The sequence below is a fragment of the Anas acuta genome, chromosome 29 (assembly GCF_963932015.1).
Source record: "Anas acuta chromosome 29, bAnaAcu1.1, whole genome shotgun sequence".
NCBI lineage: Eukaryota > Metazoa > Chordata > Aves > Anseriformes > Anatidae > Anas > Anas acuta.
This window is the reverse complement of record NC_089007.1, coordinates 511435-519674: the sequence shown is the minus strand read 5'-3', so window position 1 is coordinate 519674 and position 8240 is coordinate 511435. Positions and strand designations below refer to the sequence as shown.

General features: G+C 52.0%; 1 protein-coding gene across 1 annotated transcript; it reads right to left on the bottom strand.

Moving 5' to 3' along the window:
- Positions 1–4794: 4794 nt before the first annotated feature.
- On the bottom strand, positions 4795–6561 carry LOC137846019 (very low-density lipoprotein receptor-like). The gene is made up of 2 exons (XM_068663590.1): positions 5118–6561; positions 4795–4890 (listed from the first exon to the last, which is right to left on the bottom strand). Exons 1-2 carry the CDS (start codon positions 6504–6506, stop codon positions 4870–4872), a joined length of 1410 nt encoding a protein of 469 aa, XP_068519691.1. The 5' UTR covers positions 6507–6561; the 3' UTR covers positions 4795–4869.
- Between the last annotated feature and the right edge of the window lie 1679 nt (positions 6562–8240).

Below are 8240 nucleotides of genomic sequence, written 5' to 3'. Positions count from 1 at the left end.
GGAGCCCGAGTTTTCAGTCTTCTGCCATGGTGGCTAGGGGTATATTTAGGGTTGCTCGTAAACAGTGAACAAGGAGGGTCCAGTTGCATGTGGGGCTGCGTAAAGGCTCCCCTGGGGAGTTCACTTGTACCCAAAGCCTTCCTCTGGGGGCACTTTTGGTTGGGCGAGTTAGGCTTTTAATTCATTTTCTGGGGCCAGAGTTTTCAGTCGACTGCCAGGCGGGCCAGGGCTATGTTTAGGTTTGCTGTGAAAGAGCGAATACGGAGGGTCCAGTTGCATGTGGGGCTGCATAAAGGCTCCCCTGGGGAGTTCACTTGTACCCAAAGCCTTCCTTTGGGGGCACATCTGGATGGCGAAAGGGGCTTGAAACGCTTTTTGTGTGGCCCGAGTTTTCACTCTTCTGCCATGCTGGCTATGGTTATATTTAGGGTTGCTGTAAAGAGCGAACACGGAGGGTCCAGTTGCATGTGGTGCTGCATAAAGGCTCCCCTGGGGAGTTCAGTTGTACCCAAAGCCTTCCTTTGGGGGCACTTTTGGATGGTCGAATGGGTCTTGTAGCACGTTTTCTGGGGCCCGATTTTTCAGTCAACTGCCAGGTGGGCCAGGGCTATATTTAGGGTTGCTGTGAAAGAGCGAATACGGAGGGTCCAGTTGCATGTGGGGCTGCATAAAGGCTCCCCTGGGGAGTCCAGTTGTACCCAAAGCCTTCCTTTGGGGGCACGTTTGGATGGTCGAATGGGGCTTGTAGCACGTTTTCTGGAGCCCGATTTTTCAGTCGTCTGCCATGCGGGCCAGGGTTATATTTTGGATTGCTGTGAAAGAGCGAATACGGAGGGTCCAGTTGCATGTGGGGCTGCATAAAGGCTCCCCTGGGGAGTTCACTTGTACCCAAAGCCTTCCTTTGGGCGCACTTCTGGATGGGCGAAAGGGGCTTGAAATGCTTTTTCTGTGGCCCGAGTTTTCAGTCTTCTGCCATGCTGGCTAGGGTTATATTTAGGGTTGCTGTAAAGAGCGAACACGGAGGGTCCAGTTGCATGTGGGGCTGCATAAAGGCTCCCCTGGGGAGTTCAGTTGTACCCAAAGCCTTCCTCTGGGGGCACTTTTGGATGGGCGAATTAGGCTTTTAACGCATTTTCTGGGGCCCGAGTTTTCAGTCGACTGCCAGGCGGGCCAGGGCTATATTTAGGGATGCTGTGAAAGAGCGAATACGGAGGGTTCAGTTGCATGTGGGGCTGCATAAAGGCTCCCCTGGGGAGTTCACTTGTACCCAAAGCCTTCCTTTGGGGGCACTTCTGGATGGCGAAAGGGGCTTGAAACGCTTTTTGTGTGGCCCGAGTTTTCAGTCTTCTGCCATGCTGGCTAGGGTTATATTTAGGGTTGCTGTAAAGAGCGAACACGGAGGGTCCAGTTGCATGTGGGGCTGCGTAAAGGCTCCCCTGGGGAGTTCAGATGTACCCAAAGCCTTCCTCTGGGGGCACTTCCGGATGGGCGAATTAGGCTATTAACGCATTTTCTGGGGCCTGAATTTTCAGTCTTCTGGCATGGTGGCTAGGTGTATATTTAGGGTTGCTTGTAAACAGTGAACAAGGAGGGTCCAGTTGCATGTGGGGCTGCATAAAGGCTCCCCTGGGGAGTTCAGATGTACCCAAAGCCTTCCTTTGGGGGCACTTTTGGATGGGCGAATGGGGCTCGTAACACATTTTCTGTGGCCCGAGCTTTCAGTCGACTGCCAGGCGTGCTAGGGCTATATTTAGGGTTGCTGTGAAAGAGCGAATACGGAGGGTCCAGTTGCATGTGGGGCTGCATAAAGGCTCCCCTGGGGAGTTCAGTTGTACCCAAAGCCTTCCTTTGGGGGCACTTCTGGATGGTCGAATTAGGCTTTTAATGCATTTTCTGGGGCCCGAATTTTCAGTCGACTGCCAGGCGGGCCAGGGCTATATTTAGGGTTGCTGTGAAAGAGCAAATACGGAGGGTCCAGTTGCATGTGGGGCTGCATAAAGGCTCCCCTGGGGAGTTCACTTGTACCCAAAGCCTTCCTTTTTTGCACTTTTGGATGGGCGAATTAGGCTTTTAACAGTTTTTCTGGGGCCCGAGTTTTCAGTCGACTGCCAGGCGGGCCAGGGCTATATTTAGGGTTGCTGTGAAAGAGCGAATACGGAGGGTCCAGTTGCATGTGGGGCTGCGTTAAGGCTCCCCTGGGGAGTCCAGTTGTACCCAAAGCCTTCCTTTGGGGGCACTTTTGGATGGTCCAAGGGGAATCGCAATGCGTTTTCTGAGGCCCGCTTTTTCAGTCTTCTCCCATTGCGCCGAGGGCTATATTTAGGGTTGCGGTGAAAGAGTGAACCCGGAGGGTCCAGTTGCATGTGGGGCTGCATAAAGGCTCCCCTGGGGAGTTCACTTGTACCCAAAGCCTTCCTTTGGGGGCACTTCTGGATGGGTGAATGGGGCTTGAAACGCATTTTCTGGAGCCCGAGTTTTCAGTTTTCTGCCATGGTGTCTAGGGGTATATTTAGGGTTGCTCGTAAACAGTGAACAAGGAGGGTCCAGTTGCATGTGCGGCTGCGTAAAGGCTCCCCTGGGGAGTTCACTTGTACCCAAAGCCTTCCTCTGGGGGCACTTTTGGTTGGGCGAGTTAGGCTTTTAATTAATTTTCTGGGGCCAGAGTTTTCAGTCGACTGCCATGCTGGCCAGGGTTATGTTTAGGGTTGCTGTGAAAGAGCGAATACGGAGGGTCCAGTTGCATGTGGGGCTGCATAAAGGCTCCCCTGGGGAGTTCACTTGTACCCAAAGCCTTCCTTTGGGGGCACTTCTGGATGGGTGAATGGGGCTTGAAACGCTTTTTCTGTGGCCCGAATTTTCAGTCTTCTGCCATGCTGGCTAGTGTTATATTTAGGGTTGCTTGTAAACAGCGAACACGGGGGGTCCAGTTGCGTATGGGCCTGCATAAAGGCTCCCCTGGGGAGTTCAGTTGTACCCAAAGCCTTCCTTTGGGGGCACTTCTGGATGGGCGAATTAGTCTTTTAACGCATTTTCTGGGGCCCAAGTTTTCAGTCGACTGCCAGGCTGGCCAGGGCTATATTTAGGGATGCTGTGAAAGAGCGAATACGGAGGGTTCAGTTGCATGTGGGGCTGCATAAAGGCTCCCCTGGGGAGTTCACTTGTACCCAAAGCCTTCCTTTGGGGGCACGTTTGGATGGCGAAAGGGGCTTGAAACGCTTTTTGTGTGGCCCGAGTTTTCAGTCTTCTGCCATGCTGGCTAGTGTTATATTTAGGGTTGCTGTAAAGAGCGAACACGGAGGGTCCAGTTGCATGTGGGGCTGCGTAAAGGCTCCCCTGGGGAGTTCAGATGTACCCAAAGCCTTCCTCTGGGGGCACTTTTGGATGGGCGAATTAGGCTATTAACGCATTTTCTGGGGCCTGAATTTTCAGTCTTCTGGCATGGTGGCTAGGGGTATATTTAGGGTTGCTTGTAAACAGTGAACAAGGAGGGTCCAGTTGCATGTGGGGCTGCATAAAGGCTCCCCTGGGGAGTTCAGATGTACCCAAAGCCTTCCTTTGGGGGCACTTTTGGATGGTCCAATGGGGCTCGTAACACATTTTCTGTGGCCCGAGCTTTCAGTCGACTGCCAGGCGTGCTAGGGCTATATTTAGGCTTGGGGTGAAAGAGTGAACAAGGAGGGTCCAGTTGCATGTGGGGCTGCATAAAGGCTCCCCTGGGGAGTTCAGTTGTACCCAAAGCCTTCCTTTGGGGGCACTTCTGGATGGGTGAATGGGGCTTGAAACGCATTTTCTGTAGCCCGAGTTTTCAGTCTTCTGCCATGGTGGCTAGGGGTATATTTAGGTTTGCTCGTAAACAGTGAACAAGGAGTGTTGCAGGAAGCACGGCCGAAAGTACGACAGACACACAGTAGAGTCAGATCATGCTCCATTTTATTGCCCGAATAGCCTAACTTTTATAGAGAACTTAACAGGGGTGGACAGTGTTTCACACAAGATTATTGGTCAAAAGCACTCAGACAAACAACTATAAGAAAACAACCCCACCTGCAAGAAAACAACCCCTTGTGATTAGCAGTCACATAGACCTTGTCCTTGAAGCCAGCTACTGGTAACAATATTTTTCTGTATTCCTCAATTGGGCAACGTGGGAACACTGTCATTGGAACTTCTCATAGTTGCCCTGGTAGCTTGGTTTGCTCAGCTACAGCAAGCCATAGGATTTTTGCTGTTTCAAGAAATCCCTCAACAATTCCCCCTTCTTCTTTTGAGCAAACCAAGCCCGACACAGCAGTTTTACAAGTGACCCTTTAGCTATAGTTACAACACACAACGATGATTACCACCACCATAAACCAAATCCTTAATCCCCTTGTGACTAAACCCAGCAACCATCTACACCTTGTTTCAAACAAGTCAGTGAACCATTGATTGAAAGGATTGATACCATATTCAATCTTTCTCACGTGCTCTTTCAGGAAAGTAATGGATTTGTGAATTGACTCATTATGATCAGAAAGGTTTAAACAGTACATTCCCTTAAAGTCCTCACACCCATTCCTTTGAGCCAAAAGCAAGATGTCAATAGCAGCTTGATCCTTTAAAAGCAGATGTCGCAGACTATTTTGATCTGGTAACATCTCCTCAAGTATCTCTGTCGTGGCATAGGCTTGCCTCTTGGCCCAGCATACCAAATTTTCTAAGTTGTTACGTGCGGCCGCAGATGCCACTCCAGACACTGAAATTGCTAATGCCGCTCTAGCTGCAACCCCACACAATTCAACATTATCATTGCAATCCGATGCAAGCAATGCCCATTTATGTCTGGTGATCTCACGCAACTGTAGCAAGCTAGGAGCAAATACAATGAGTTTATCTAAGTAACATGGACATCTGACAGCATTTGTAGGGATACCATGCCAGGCCCCATCCCCACAAATCAGAAGCACATCAGGAGGTAAGGCCAAAGCTGCACAATTGTTCCAAACACTGCAGTTGTTACCCCTTGTCTCCATGCTACAAACCCCTAAACCCTGCTTAGCAGCGTCATTGTAATCACAGGTGTTATTTGTGTTTTTGTACCAGTATGGCCCTTTCCCAGTTCCTGTAGCAGGATTCACCTGATACCCACGGCTACGTTCACATTTGTAGCCACCTTTCAGGTTGATACAGATTTGACTACAGATACCAGGGTTTTGACATTCATCAATTCCACAGTTTCTCTTTTCTACAAAGTCAAACCCAGCTGGACAGTCACATTCATTTATGTTGCATTCCTTCAGGGGCTCATCACCCCAGTCCTTGCAGTCTCTCTGCTGGTTACACACTTTATTGGTATCTATGCATTCTCCACTTCTGCACTTGAATTTGCCAGGTCCAGAGCACTGAATAACATTGTTACAGTTTGCTTCATCAGTGCCATCCAGACAGTCTCTCACACCATTGCACTGCCTACTCCCATGGACACAGTTCCCATCTTCACATCTGAACTGGTCTGACCTGCAGGTCTGAGAAGGGCAGTTAATTTCATCACTTCCGTCCTTGCAATCAGGATCTCTGTTACAGTCTTTTTCACCATCACATTTCCAGGACACCAGGATACACAGGGTTGACTGAGGACCACAGCTGATTTCATTTACCTGGCATGTTCTCATATAACACAGATCAGCAATCTCATCAGACCCATTTTCACAGTCCAGATCCCCCTCACACTGCCATCTGTTTGGCACACACTGACCACTGTTGCACACAAAGTCAGATTCAGCACACGTCTTCTTCACACAAGCACTCTCATCACTGCCGTCTGAGCAGACTTCACATTTTGCTCTAGCACTGTTGGCAGCAGTGCACAGGCAGGTGAGGGCGAGCAGCAGGCAGAATGCCCCACAGCGCGGCAGTGCCTGCCGCCGCCCTGCACCTATGTCACTTATACTACTCCTATTACCCGTGCTGTTAGTGTCAGTGGCATCCTCCTGGTACCGTTTGTGTCTTTGCCGCCCCTTACTCTCCCCCTTTTCTTTTTGCCACTGACCATTCACCACAAATGGATGAGACACATGATTACTAGTTAGGAAAGAGAGTGTAACGTCTGCTATATGGCTGCAGGCAGTGCCAGCTGCAATCCTAGAAGCTGTTTGTGAACGAGCCTGCCGGTGGTCATTTGGCAGTGTAATCTGCGTCTCTGCACTCCTGCCCTGCAATAGAGCTAAATCGTCATTAATAGTCCGTAGAATGAGGTAACCCCACGGAATGTTATCCAGAAACATAGTTATAACACCGATCTGGGGACGAATAGTCTTTTTTGCATTGCAAGATAAACCTGTTATAAAAAGAATGCCAAAGAGAAGCAGCACAGCCGCCGCTGCCTCCATGGTTACGTCAGACAGGCTGCAGGGTCCTGATGTCCGCCCCTCTGCTCTGTGCCGACTCGCCACACGGTGAGAGTCGGCTGCCGTTGTCCACTGATGCCTCTGGTCTCCCGTAGCAGCTCGATCTCGGATGTCCCGCATCACACCGTGATCACGTCAATTTCCCGCGGCCCTCCGCAATTCCACGTCTCGCCGCAACTCCTTTTCCCGTGGCCCTCCGCAATTCCATGTCCCGCCGCAACTCCGTTTCCCGCGGCCCTCCGCAATTCCACGTCTCGCCGCAACTCTTTTTCCCACGGCCCTCCGCAATTCCACGTCCTGCCGCAACTCCGTTTCCCGCGGCCCTCCGCAATTCCACGTCCCGCCGCAACTCCGTTTCCCGCGGCCCTCCGCAAGTCCACGTCTCGCTGCAACTCTTTTACCCGCGGCCCTCCGCAATTCCACGTCCCGCTGCAACTCCGTTTCCCGCGGCCCTCCGCAATTCCACGTCTCGCCGCAACTCTATTTCCCGCGGCCCTCCGCAATTCCACGTCTCGCCGCAACTCTATTTCCCGCGGCCCTCCACAATTCCACGTCCCGCCGCAACTCTTTTACCCGCGGCCCTCCGCAATTCCACGTCCCGCTGCAACTCCGTTTCCCGCGGCCCTCCGCAATTCCACGTCCCGCCGCAACTCCGTTTCCCGCGGCCCTCCGCAATTCCACGTCCCACCGCAAAACCCCGTTTCCCACCGTTTTCCGCGTCTCTCAGCGGGAGTACCGCGTCTCACCGTGAGGCCTGTGTACCGTGTTTCCGGGCCGGTGTCCGGTCTGCTCAAGCACCGGTCGGATGGGCGCTCCGAAGTCCCGACGGCGCGGCGAGATCGCGGCGCCACTGCTCCCGGCGCCGCCGGTCCCGGCACCGCTGGTCTCCTGGTCTACCTGCGTTCGGATGTGCCGGCGCCGCTGGTGTCCCGCTGCGCTGCGATGTTTGCCCCGGCGCCGCTGCGATATCCGTGCTTGGCTGCGATGTCTGCTCCGGTGCTGCGATGTCCTGCTCCGGTGCGATGTCTGTTCAGGTCCTGTTCAGGTCTCCCGCTGCGATGTCCTGTTCAGGCCCTGTTCAGGTCTCAGCCTGTTCGGGCGCCATATGTTGCAGGAAGCACGGCCGAAAGCACGACAGACACACAGTAGAGTCAGATCATGCTCCATTTTATTGCCCGAATAGCCTAACTTTTATAGAGAACTTAACAGGGGTGGACAGTGTTTCACACAAGATTATTGGTCAAAAGCACTCAGACAAACAACTATAAGAAAACAACCCCACCTGCAAGAAAACAACCCCTTGTGATTAGCAGTCACATAGACCTTGTCCTTGAAGCCAGCTACTGGTAACAATATTTTTCTGTATTCCTCAATTGGACAATGTGGGAACACTGTCATGGGAACTTCTCATAGTTGCCCTGGTAGCTTGGTTTGCTCAGCTACAGCAAGCCATAGGATTTTTGCTGTTTCAAGAAATCCCTCAACAAAGGAGGGTCCAGTTGCATGTGGGGCTGCGTAAAGGCTCCCCTGGGGAGTTCAGTTGTACCCAAAGCCTTCCGTTGGGGGCACTTCTGGATGGGCGAATTAGGATTTTAACGCATTTTCTGGGGCCCGAGTTTTCAGTCGACTGCCAGACTGGCCAGGGTTATATTTAGGGTTGCTGTGAAAGAGCGAATACGGAGGGTCCAGTTGCATGTGGGGCTGCATAAAGGCTCCCCTGGGGAGTTCAGTTGTACCCAAAGCCTTCCTTTGGGGGCACTTCTGGATGTGTGAATGGGGCTTGAAAAGCTTTTTCTGTGGCCCGAGTTTTCAGTTTTCTGCCATGCTGGCTAGGGTTATATTTAGGGTTGCTTG

Coding starts and splice junctions, on each gene's coding strand:
- LOC137846019 (XM_068663590.1), bottom strand. CDS start 6,506: ATGCGGGACATCCGAGATCGAGCTGCTACGGGAGACCAGAGGCATCAG. Junction 4,891..5,117: donor AACGTAGCCGTGGGTATCAG/GTGAATCCTGCT, acceptor AAATGCTGTCAG/ATGTCCATGTTACTTAGATA.